This window comes from Engystomops pustulosus, chromosome 1 (assembly GCF_040894005.1).
Source record: "Engystomops pustulosus chromosome 1, aEngPut4.maternal, whole genome shotgun sequence".
In the NCBI taxonomy this organism is placed as follows: Eukaryota; Metazoa; Chordata; class Amphibia; order Anura; family Leptodactylidae; genus Engystomops; species Engystomops pustulosus.
This window is the reverse complement of record NC_092411.1, coordinates 150,719,022-150,732,271: the sequence shown is the minus strand read 5'-3', so window position 1 is coordinate 150,732,271 and position 13,250 is coordinate 150,719,022. Positions and strand designations below refer to the sequence as shown.

The window sequence follows — 13,250 nt, the reverse complement described above, 5'->3', positions numbered from 1 at the left end:
CTGCAGATCATTATGTATTTATTTTCTCCCTTTCTATAGAGAGTATGAATGTGAGGTGTCAAATTTGGATTGCTCATTTGGATTGCGGGGTTCTGCATTAAGGAAAGACGCTATTGGTAAGACTATTTCCATGATATTCCTATTGTCCTTAACCCCTGCCTAGTGACTGCCTATACATGCCTATATGTGACTGTCTAATCAAAGTATAGCACTTCAGTGTGAAAAAAGAAAAAAAAAAAATCCCCCAAAAAAATAAAAAATCCTAGTTTCCCCATACTAAATGAATGTTAAAAAGAAAAAAAATAAACAAGTTAAAAATTTTGCCTGTAATACCCTAGTTAAATTAACTGTTGGGTAAAACAAAATAATGCCAGTTTTCAGTTTTTTTATGCATCCACTCCCAGTCAAAATTAAAAAGAAATCAAAATGCCATGTATATCATAAAATGGAACCAATAAAAACAAATTGTTCTGTGAAAAATAGAAGCTCTTGCAAAGCTACCTCATCTAGAAAATAAAAATGGTTATTGATCCTGGAAGGGGACGACACAAACAAATTCAGTAATAATATTATATAATAATCATATTTATACATTTATCGCTGTAATTGAATGAACCCGGAGAATAAGGATGTTATTTATGAGCACTGCAAAATTTATAATATAAAAAGCCAACAGCAGCAGTTCTGTTTCTCATAGCAAAAATGCTACCATTAAAGTCTACACTAAATAAAAACCGATTAGAAATTATCACAATTTGGCTTTATTAGTAGAATAAAAAAAGTTAGCCAGACCAAAAGCACCACATTGAAAGCCTTATATGTGGACCTTTACGCCATACTAATAAGACAGAATCAAACATGTATAAATCTGCAGCATGTTTGGGAAATTGTTTGTTGTCTTTTTCTATCTCCAATCCAATAAATCTTCCTCTATAGCAGATGCTTTGATAGGATGGAACTTCTTCCTATGTATTTTTTTTATTTGCCTTTTATCTGTGTCTTTGTCTACCTTTACTTCCTCTTCATCCACAAAGCTGCACAGGTTCGAGGGTCTTCTGATGGCCGCACAGATAGCAACTATCACATGGTGTATCTCTTCCTCAAGAGTGATTAGGGAGCAGCCACTATTCCCATCTAAATGGTAGATACTGTCCAGTTAATTTTGTGGAAACAATTTATGGCCTCTTCAAGATAAGTGAGAAGATGAGAAATCATAGACTGCTGCACTGGTGGGCTGCCCTGAGGAGGATAGCAAAGGAATGGCTGCTTTTTGGTAATGACAATGTAATGGGCAAAGTTGTCATAAAAAACTATTTATTTGTGAAAATTATCAATGTTAACGGCAGGATGCTTTAATGTTTACAACCACTTAACATTAAAGTTGCAAAATGGTGATAACAATACAGTCCATGCCACAAACCGCTCATAAAGAATGCAGCCTAATTTATAGCTATGTATACATATATTGTCCAATTGTTATACCCTTATTTCTCCTTGTAGTCTTCCCTTTGGCATCTCTGCATTCCTCTTTTATACCATATACACTTGAGTATAAGCCGAGTTTTTTAGCACAACTTTTGTGCTAAAAATTCAACACTCGGCTTATACTCGGGTATACAAAAATAATAAAGTTACTACTCACCATTCCGACGGCCCGGACAGCTCCTCTTCATCTTCATGCCGCAGGTCCGCGGGAGCTCCGTGGCCGCGCCTCTTCTGTCTTCATGCCGGCTCGGGGCCACGACAGCTCCGTGCGCACAGCCCTCAACCCTGTGATGTCAGCCGCTGTTGACGTCACAGAGTGCGCCGGGCGGGCCGTGCGCACGGAGCTGTCGCGGCCCCGGAGCTGCCGCGGAGCTGCGTCATGAAGATGAAGATGGAGAGGAGCTGTCCGGGCCGTCGGAATGGTGAGTAGTAAGTTTATTATTTTTTTTACCGGCAACAGGGGGCTGGCAGGCATTTAAAAAAAGGGGCTGGCAGGCATTTAAAAAAAAAAGGGGCTGGCAGGCATTTAAAAAAAAAGGGGCTGGCAGGCTATATAGAGAAAGGGGCTGGCAGGCTATATAGAGAAAGGGGCTGGCAGGCTATATAGAGAAAGGGGCTGGCAGGCTATATAGAGAAAGGGGCTGGCATGCTATATAGAGAAAGGGGCTGGCAGGCATTAAAAACAAAGGGGCTGGCAGGCATTAAAAACAAAGGGGCTGGCAGGCTATATACTGGGAGGCTGTGACCAATGCATTTCCCACCCTCGGCTTATACTCAATTCAATAGGTTTTTCCAGTTTTTGGTGGTAAAACTAGGTACCTCGGCTTATACTCGGGTCTGCTTATACTCGAGTATATACGGTATTTGCAATGTACCATATGAATGTTTGATGCAGCAACCTGCTAGACAAATTGTTTCCTCTATGACGAAATAGTCATAATTATCAGTGTACCTAGATTTTTAACTTTATATAACCCAATATAAATGTATATACACATTAGGAATGGTACTTTATTATCTGTTCTCTCTGCTCTGGTGGGTTGAGACTCAATGAAAGTATAGAAGAATCCACTTCATAAATCTTGTTTACAAAAAATAGCCAGAGTAGAGCATTTTAGAGAACCTGGAACCTGTGCATCTTGTAAAAACTTTTTGATCATGGCTTGAGGGGTTTGAAGAAAATAGGGAGCAAGTCTGAGGAAAAGAACCACAGGATGACTAGAGGCATGAGTAAGAACATCAAATAGGGCATGGGATTCCCTATATACAGTGCAGACCAAAAGTTTGGACACCCCTTCTCATTAAAAGTTTTCTGTATTTTCATGACTATAAGAATTGTAGATTCACGATGAAGGCATCAAAACCATAAATTTACACATGTGGAAATTATACTTAACAAAAAAGTGAGAAACAAATGAAAATAGTTCTGATCTTCTAAAAAACTATTTTTATTTCTTTCAACATAGATTATACAAGTTCATAATATAATACAACACAGGTCATACAACATATAACATACAAAATGGACATAAAAATGTCCTGAATCCCTCATATAAAGGCATATTAGGGATATTACAATCTGATACAATACAATATGATATAATACAATCAGTAGTTATTAGGAAGATTAAAGAAGCACAAACCTACAGTCTGTAGGTCTGTATGAACCTACAGACATTACCCAGATCCCCATCTCTAATCTATCTAATATGTCTTATATTCAAGGTTCTTCAAAGTAGCCACCTTTTGCTTTGATTATTGCTTTGCACACTATTCGCCTTTTCTTGATGAGCTACAAGAGGTAGTCACCATTAAAGGTTTTCACATAACAGCTGTGCCCTGTCAGGTTTAATAAGTGGGATTTCTTGCCTTATAAATGGGGTTGGGACCATCAGTTGTGTTGTGCAGAAGTCAGGTTTATACACCTACTGAATAGACTGTATTCTGGATAGACAAAAGCTGCTAAGTAAAGAAAAACAAGCGTCCATCATTACTTTAAGAAAATTGGGAAAAACTTTGAAAGTGTCCCCATCAAGCGCTACAAAGAAACTGGCTCACGTGAGGACCACCCCAGGAAAGGAAGACCAAGGATAAGTTCATCCGAGTCACCAGCCTCAGAAATCTCAGGTTAACAGCAACTCAGATTAGAGACCAGGTCACTGCCACACAGAGTTCTAGCAGCAGACACAACTCCACAACAACTGTTAAGAGGAGACTGTGTGCAGCAGAGTTCATGGTAAAATAGCTGCTAGGAAACCACTGCTAAGGAGAGACAACAAGAAGAAGAGGTTTGTTTGGACTAAAGAACACAAGGAATGGACCTTAGATTAGTGGAAATCTGTGCTTTGGTCTGATGACTCCAAATTTAAGATCTTTGGATCCAACCACCGCGTCTTTGTGCGCCGCAGAAAAGGTGAATGAATGGACTCTAAATGCCTGGTTCCCACCGTGAAGCATGGAGGAGGTGGTGTGGGGGTGCTTGACTAGTGACACAGTTGGGGATTTATTCAAAATTGAAGGTATAGTGAACCAGCATGGTTACCACAGCATCTTACAGTGGCATGTTATTTCATCCGGTTTGCGTTTAGTCGAACCATCATTTATTTTCCAAGGCTGTGTAAGGGCTATTTGACCAAGAAGGAGAGTGATGGGGTGCTACGCCAGATGACCTGACCTCCACAGTCACCAGACCTGAACCCAATCAAGATGGTTTGGGGTGAGCTGGACTGCAGAGTGAAGGCAAAAGGGCCAACAAGTGCTAAGCATCTCTGAGAACTCCTTCAAGACTGTTGGAAGACTATTTCAGGTGACAACCTTTTGAAGCTCATCAAGAGAACGCCAAGAGTGTGCAAAGCAGTAATCAAAGCAAAAGGTGGCTACTTTGAAGAACTTGAAGAAAATAAGACACATTTTCAGTTGTTTCACACATTTTGTTAAAGGGAACCTGTCACCAGGAGACCCATTTTTAGCACTCCCCCAGTCCCCACAGAGCATAGTACATGCACTGGCAAAGTGTTTTTGTATAAAAAATAGGTTTTACAGAAAAAAAGATATGTTATATTGTACCTTTCATTAGCATCTGCTGTGTGACTAGGCAGTTGCCAATAGGGAGGGGCTGGAAAGGAGCAGTCTTCCCCCCCCACCCTTGGGAAACATGTGACCTTTTCAAATATATGAATAACTCCCAACACTCGAGATTGGCCATAGAGGAGCAGGGGGCGTCGCTAAGCCAAGTGACATGCAGCGTTTGAGCATGCGTTCTCTGCCATGCAGGATCTCTTTTTCCCAGAATGGGATGCTTTTGCACATCTGAGAAGCCATTCTTTTTATGATGTGGTATCCTTGTTTCACACAGGCATCAAACACCATTTCCCAAATTATGTAGAACAGAAAAACAGACTTATCTGATAACCTCTTAGGGAATAGATAAACTGTTTCTCTTTCCAGATAATCCTGTTTCCAAGGTTTATTTTCCCCTGTTGAATTTTGCACACCCTAGTGATCCTTTAAATGAATTAATTGACTTTCCTCTCCAATTTTAATATTTGTCTGGGTATTCAGACGTGATCTGGCTTTTCCTTTTTCTGGGACTTTTATGCAGGAACTCCTTTTATTACTTTCTTGATCTCACTTCATAACATTTCCAACATCTCTGCAAGGCAGAGTTTTTACATGTTGTTGCCTGAACTGCTCCAAACTCCTTTGGAGTCTTATCTATTTAGCTAAGAGCTTAGGCGATGGATACTGCTTCTAAGAAAGCTATTCAGCTTTTAACACAAAGTTGTTGATTTATATGGCTAATTATTATTATTTATATTGCTAATTACATGGTTTCGTACAGACACACATGCGTACCACAGTGTTTATCCCAATTTCTGCACTAATACACTGGTGGCTAGAAACATAACATTAACAGTTTCTGGGTACATGGGGACAGGGTCCTAGAATAGAGGTATGGGGGGGGGTGGATTTTTTCGCTGGTAGAGAAACGTACATGTCTGGGGCTGGTGCAACAACTGATGTAATCCAGCATTGTTGGCTTGGGTGCTGGTCTCATCGCGGGTACTACTTCGGCAGGGGGGTCAGCGTCCTGCTGGGAATACTTGTGGGTTGGTGGTTGCGACAGTCTCCTCAGGTCTTACCATATGGGATGGTAAGATCTTCATTGAGGACGAGCACGCTTTGCGGGGAGGCCTGTTATTTATACCAGTCTGCTACCTCTAGTGTTGCAGACTAAGAGCTGTTGGAGAGTCCTCAGGAGCAGTGGCACAGGTGCTTGCCGTGCAGCGGCGGTATAGGGGTGGCCTAGGCGGGTGTAAGCCGTATTGAGTTCTGCGGCCAGGTAGGATGGCTGGGGCACCTTACAGGCCCCTTGTAGCTTAAACAGTGGACAGTGGAGGCAGCCAAGCGCCCCCCAGAGGCAGAAGCAGCATCCAGCAGTGAATAATTTAGATTCAATTATTTCAGAGACATCTTAATTTTATCTGGGTTTTAACATTCTTATTACAAACTCTCCACAAATTTCCCCCATGTTTAAATCTGCCCACCTTGAACTATTCAAAACTGCTTTTGGTAAGCTGTGTTAACCCTTTAGGCAACTCATATAAATTAAAACAAAATAGAGGTCGTATTGTGAGTTGTTGTTTTTTTTTAACAATTAAACATTTTATTTGGCCCTAAAATTTACATAATGCTGGACGACAATGGGTGTGTGTGTGCCGGAGGTGTGAGCAGGCAGGAAGAGTTTTTTGTTTGTTTAATGCAAGGTTGTTGATAGGTAGTTGTTGAAGGTATTTCCACATACTGATCCAAAGAATAAAGGTGAGGTATCATTTCCACCACACATTGAAAGCTGTAAATATAAAGGCCATCAGAATATGGTGAAACTGTGGATTTTTTTTAATAGTTTTTTTGAGGGGAGATAACAAGCCCACATATAGCTTTATATACAGAAATAAAAAGGAGCTGAGTGAAAAACAAATGCAAAAAAATTAGTCTTATCCTTAGCTTGGTTAAGAAAATATTACACAAAATATTTAATTAATCTGTTTAGTACAGATTTCTATTGTAATGTGAAACAAAAAGTCTCCTTAACCCCTTCCCAACAATTTTTTTTTTTATTTTCTATTTTCCTACCAAGCTTCTGGATTTGTTAAGCACATACTTTGTAATTCTTCAGTTTCTCCGTAAAATATACTTTATCATTCCAGAAGGGGTGTGTGTTCAAAAATTAGGGTCACTTTTCGGGCTCTTCTTTGTTTTAGATCACTCCAAATGCATCATGACACATATATAGGATTTTGGTAAAATTTGGCTTTTAAAGGCCCAATGTCCCTCTTTCCCTTCTATACCCTACTGCGTACCCATACAACATTTTATATGCACATGTGAGGCAATTCTATGCTCAGGAGAAATAGTTCGACGCGTTTGGGGGTTGTTTCATGTTTTATGCTTTGTGACTTACAAAAATTAGGGCTAAAAAGGGAACTCCTCCCTCCACAGGCAGATGACTGGCCGACTTGGCTTCGTTGCAGTGAAACAGTGTGCTCACCATCACCGAGAGCGGTCATCCTAATATTGTAATTCAACTTTAATTAAAGAAAAATACTTCAATCTTCATTTATCTAGAGACTTTTCTATCTCCTCCCATCACCGGGTTCGTTATTGCAAATAGACTTCTGTGGACTGTCAGGCTTGTTTACAGATCAAGTTACAGCTAATGGAAATCTCTAGTGAGAAGAGAGTTAAAGACAAGGTTGCTGCAGTCTAGCAAGTAATTTGTCTCACTCTGCACCAGCATCCCATATACATATATACTATGAATACTAGGAGCCCTATTAAGACTCTGCATGCCTATAAAGTTGGCCTGCAAGCACAATTTTCATAAAGAGAACTAACTCTTTCCTTGGCAAGTCAGTTCCATATACTTTACTGATAAGCAAACTGTTCATATGAGAAAGCACAGTCTACAATTGTGTCTTCCTATTCTTTTTGTAAAGGCTTCCACATCATTTTGCTTCCCTACCTGGAGGCATACTTTTCTGTTTTACACCTTTATTTGCATATTCCTTACCTATAATCCGCAGCAGGGCATGCATATGCCTAAAAAGATAGCCCACAAAGGCAATTTCTATAAGGAAAATGAAAACCTTCCTGACCTACAGAGTTGAGAGTTATCTTTGTTGCTAAGCACAGAAATTGCTACCACAGCATCCTATTGCAACTCATGTTTTCTCTTCAGCAGCCTCACCCTACCCTTTACATAGCTCTACATTATAATATGTCTGAAAGCAGGGAATTGGGAAAACATGAAAAATAATCCTACTTCTATTTTAGACTAAGTATTTTTTATATATTTTTAATTAGATGTATGTGTGCTGCTTCTCTTTGTGTGATGTACTAGGTTCATGGCATGCATGCTACTCCTTATTTGAATACTGCTGTGTGCTAGCTGGGTCTGGATCCAGTACTTGAATTAACATCAATTTGCGCAGCAAAAGGGTCGCGTGCAACACAATAGTGGCGCAGACACTTTTTAAATACCTGTGCAAGCAGTTTTAGCCTAGAAGAATGTGCGCAGTCTGAAAAAAGTGTGGGCCAAAGCCCTTAGTAAATGAGCCTCTATGTTTTCTTTGTGTGTACACTTATGGCTATCCAAAGAAAATATATTTCTCACTACATAATGTACTTTTTTATTAATAATGTTATGATGATTTTGCTTTTTTATTCATGAATACAGCTGGGTCGAAGCAGAATACTTCAAAGAATATTGCCTGTTCTTGCGATAAAGATCAATTTACTTGCAGACTCCATTCCCACTCTTCTACCAACCAGGATGACAGCCAAGACCCGCATCCTATCAGCAGTGGAAATGTCAGTCTTGATCACTGCCCTCCAGAAATGCCTGTATTGCCGGATATCAGGAAACAAGACCATGCTTTGGAAAAGTTTAATATGGCTGACTTGTCTCTTCCTGGCTTTATGTCAAGACCATCACTATTTTGTACCAATTCCCCCTGAGTCCCCGATAAATGAAGACAAGGCTGTTTCAGACCACTTGATGCATCACCAATTGAGTTCCTTTCGTCTGATTTGTATAATCTCAGGAAGATATACCTAACAGTACCAGACATTTTGGAGGTTTTGTTATTGAGTTGCTAAAATATGCAGGAACTAGACATGTATGAACTTTTTTTTCAGTAGACCTTTAAAATTTAGCCAGTACTGATTATATGTAACAGGTCTCTTGCACAATAAGTCCATAAATAGTACGAGGCTTTTTTATATTAATGCATTCCACTGTAGATCATTTTTCAAACTGCTTCTCGATCGGTATTCACTTTTTAAAATAGACATTTTGGACGAGATAAACATGTTGCCTATGTGGAACAGATTCATCCCTTGGTTTTTCAAGGCCTAGAATCGCATGTTTAGTATCGAGTATTGGACCTGGTTTGGTGGTTCTTTTTTTTTTTTTTGGCAGACTTGAGTTGATGGGCTACTATACTTTCACTGTCTGTGCTCAGACCCTGCTGTTATGTAAAGTGATGCCCAGTTAAACTTGAAGCAATTGGTCACATTAAGTAGACTGGGCATGCTATTTCTTGGCTTATTTGTAGTATTAGAAGTGGTGCATTCAATTTCAGCCTCTGTACATTTCGGAAAAACCTCTGGCTCATGTACCTCAATTTAATGAATAGTCTTTCCGTGTCATTTGCATTTCAATGTATGGTTTATTTTTTTTATATACAAGGTAAAATATTGTACATATTTACAAACCCAATTTGCTGAACTGTAAGATATATAGGCATATATTTTGCCTACTTCATTCAAGCCGCATCCATTTAGTTTGTTCAAAATGTCCATTATTCTTCTATTAGACTATTTATTTTCTAGGCACACATCATATTTTTGCACAAATTTCGTCAATATTGGCAAAATAATTTTCACTTTTATTTCTAAATATTTGTTAATTTTTTCCATCTTTACTTGCTCCATATGTGAATAAACATTGGTAAATGCAACAACAAAGCCTTGGGTAATCCTTTTCTGAGACAATCAGCCCACCAACAAATACTTTTACATTGAAATCAACCCATTTACATTTTTCTGCTAGATGTATCATGTTAATCATGTTAATGTATCATTTTATTTTTAACGTTTTCATTCTTGGCTTTTTTGAACAGCAATAAGTGTAGTACGGAAAACAAATAACTATAATTTTTCGGAAGGTTGAAACAGTCTCCGAACAGTAGGACATGCACTGGCCTTTGCTTTGAATGTGTTCAGAACATCACTAGTCTCACATTGCACTGGTGTGATTTTGGTCCACTCTTCCACAATGACTGTAGGGTTCTTGCCCATAACTTTGTCACCAAGGATTCTTTATGAGAAATCCAGCACAGTCACAGAGAATGCATTAAAATCCAGTAGCTTTTATTTCTTCATATTAAAAATGCTTGACAACACATAGAGCAACTTGATTGGGGACCATGATTAAGTCGATTTAGACGAAACGCGTAGGTCTGACTTGTCCGTATGTTGCTCTATGTGGTGTCAAGCGTTTTTAATATGAAGAACTAAAAGCTACTGGATTTTAATGCATTCTCCGTGACTGTGCTGGATTTCCTTTGGATGTTTGCCGTTTCATTGCGTGGAGGGTCCGCACGCTGAACACATCCGTGCATTGGGAGGATTGCATATTTACTGCAAAGGTGAGCTGGCCACACCGTTTGTTTTTGCAAGGATTTTCTATAGGTTTTCTATTAAGTTTCTACTACGCTGGCCATTTAATCCTTTTTTGTTTCAAGGAACCACTTTACCCGTTTTTTTGTCTTTCATGAAAATTGGTGGCTGCCAAAACCATGACACTTCCTCCACCACCTTTCACTGACTTCTTTACACACTTTATGTTCAGCCTTTTCCCCAGTTTCTATACTAACATTATGCTTCTCATCAGATCCAAATAAATTAAACTTGCTTTCATCACTAAAATAAACTGTGGACTACTTCTCTTTTCACACAACATGCTCCTAGCCAAGGTGAGTCTTGATTTTGATTCTTTCTGCTAATGAGAGGTTTGGTCACTGCAGAGTCGACTTTCAGTCAAAATGCTCTTAAATGGTGTGAGACTGTTTGACAAGACAGATCCTTAGGCCTGTTCCACATCACACGCGCAACACATCCTGCTTGCATCTCCCGGCCCGAATGCTGTGAACCGGGACTGAACTGACATGCTGAGTTCAGTCCTGGTTCACAGCGTTCGGGCCGTGCGATCCGGGCAACATGCGTTGTGAGTGTGATGCAAGTTCATTGCATCGAACTCGCAAGTGTGGAACGGGCCTTACCCTGTTCAGTCTTGAAACGATTACCCACGGGGATTCTCTGCATTATCCTGCCATCTCTTGCATTTGTCTTTCAAGGGCGAGCAGCCTTCTTTGGTGGAATTGATGGAATTTGGGATGATGTAAAAATGCTATATTGTAGAAATCGGGACTTTGTACAACAAACTTACTATGGCTGGGGTCACCCCTTTGGCCTTCATCTGGACAACCTGCTGCCGTAGAATTTGTGACTTTGGAAGTTTATATGGAAGTTTATGAAACTGTTCTCTGATTTTGATCCGTGTTCTTTTTCAATTATCTCATTAACAGTACGTTTTTATTCTGTGCTTTAAAATATTTACAATGTATGAAATAAGCTAAAAATACTGCCATTTTACTCATGTTAACACATATTCACATAGGACTACACAATGACCTTGACATTTAGGAAATATTTTTGTTCTTTAATTTTAATCTTCAGTATTGCATGGCTTTTGCTTTAGCATTATGTAAATTCTTGTTGATAATGTGTATTGTGGTCTATATACACACAGCTCCCTGTAGCTGCATGCTGAAGATGTCCTGGTAAGAGGATCAAAGAGGTTACTGGGGCATGGAGTAGCCACACTGTGTAGCCTCAGCTACTGGGTTGTCTTTCAAAAAATATTAAGTTTTAGGGTGGCATCTACTTTTTAATGTCTTTCGTTGCCAGAATTTGCTGGTTTTAACTGTCTTAAAAGTTTGAATTTTAAAAGCAGATTTTTGGTTGAGTTTTTGTAATTTTATGATGATTTAGTCATGTGAATTTATGACTTTGGAATATGTATGAATTCTACACATGTTCATCTATTACATTTAGGACATGAGAAACAAAATATTTTTTGTTTGGAAAACATTTTTGCCACAGTAAATCTTTATGCATTTTGTATAAAATTTTACACTTTAAATCAAAATTGCTTAAAGGTAACTAATGTCTATAAACTCCTTGATGCTGTTTTGAAAATGAGAAAAGTGTTTGCTTTCAGAAAATATTTGGTTTTATGGGGTTTAGCATAATTCTTTATTCTGTAATTTCGATTTGTGGTAAAAATGCTCTGGTTAATGACAGAATTTCTAGAAATGTCTGGCATGGAAAGGGTTAAGGCAGTATTGTCACATGTTTGATACAGGCCTCATTTGATATTCAATGTGCCAGCCCATCAATTTTGTTAAGGGAATGGTTACTGTGGTACCTCAAATCAAATGACCTGTACTTTCTCCAGACCTGAATCCCATTTAAGGCTACATTCACACACATGTATGGAGGACGTATATACGGCCGATATACGTCCCCCATATACTTCTATGGGCTCACGGCCCTGTACGGGAGCGGTACATAGCCCGGGAAAAGATAGGACATGTCCTTTCTTTTCCCGTATTACGGCACTGTGCGCCATAACTTCCTATGGAGAGGGGCGGGGTGAGCGGCGCTCGCCTCCTCCTCCTCCCCCCGCGCTGCCGTATGCCCGCCGTGCTACGGTGTGGCGGGCTCACGGCAGTGTGCATGTAGCCTAAGATCTATGGGATCAGTTTTGTCGGCATGTAGAGGCTTATAACTCCGTACCCAAGAACGTCAATGAAGTAGAAGAGTGAGACGTTGTGCCTTAAAAGACAATTAGTCGACTTGTGAACATCATGAGCCTCTTGTCAAGCTGTAACTGATGCTCAAGGCCACATGACAAGTTACTGAGCGATGAACATTTGTGTGTGGTTATAGCTACCACTGTTGTTGGCTTTTGTTTCAGTTAATTGTTTGAGATGAGGAAATCGCCATAATGTCATGTTTTCCATACATTTCAAGAGAATGACAAATATTCCTAACTTTTTGTGAGAAGTGTATATAGATAAATACACGTACACACATATACTTACACTGGAGAACAAAATTGGAAAACAGCACATAGCTTCTGAAATATCAAGGTCATTGTGTAGTCCTATGTGAATATATCCTAACGTGGGTACAATAGAATTTTAAGCCAAGCCCCTACATACCAAAAAAAAAGTACATTAAAGCAAGTGCATAAGCGCTGAGGAAGTAGCGGAGACGGCGACACTAGCTGTCTGTAAAGCTAGATCACAGAGGGGCTAGGGTAGCCCCTTGGGCCTATTAACCACATAATTTAAAAAATGTATTTTAGAAGGATGGAGGCCATGTATAACTTATATAAGATGATTAACATAGTCACTGTGCCTGCCTGACATTACACAATAGTACACTTCAACTGCGGCAGAACCTGAGCTGCTATTCACTCCTCAGCTTGTCTCTCTGTATACCTTCTTGTGTAGAATCTTTGTATACCCTCTTGTGCTTTGCCTCTGTATACCGTCCTGTGCTGGATCTATGTAAATCCTTCTGCGCTGAGCCACTGTATAGCTTTTTGTGCTGAGTGTCTGTATAACTTC

General features: G+C 39.5%; 1 protein-coding gene across 4 annotated transcripts in view; it reads left to right on the top strand.

Annotated features, from left to right (window-relative positions):
* MIER2 (MIER family member 2) overlaps positions 1-9,863 on the top strand; it is a 43,761-nt gene extending 33,898 nt beyond the window's left edge. For 2 of the 4 annotated variants that reach the window (XM_072110867.1, XM_072110877.1), the window contains exons 11-12: positions 40-116; positions 8,225-9,860. In XM_072110867.1, coding sequence (XP_071966968.1) covers positions 40-116; positions 8,225-8,505 — 358 coding nt within the window. In that variant the 3' untranslated portion in view covers positions 8,506-9,860. Of the gene's footprint in view, positions 1-39; positions 117-8,224 lie in introns of all 4 variants that reach the window. The other 2 variants (XM_072110857.1, XM_072110848.1) reach the window with 2 other exon arrangements.
* Positions 9,864-13,250: the final 3,387 nt, after the last annotated feature.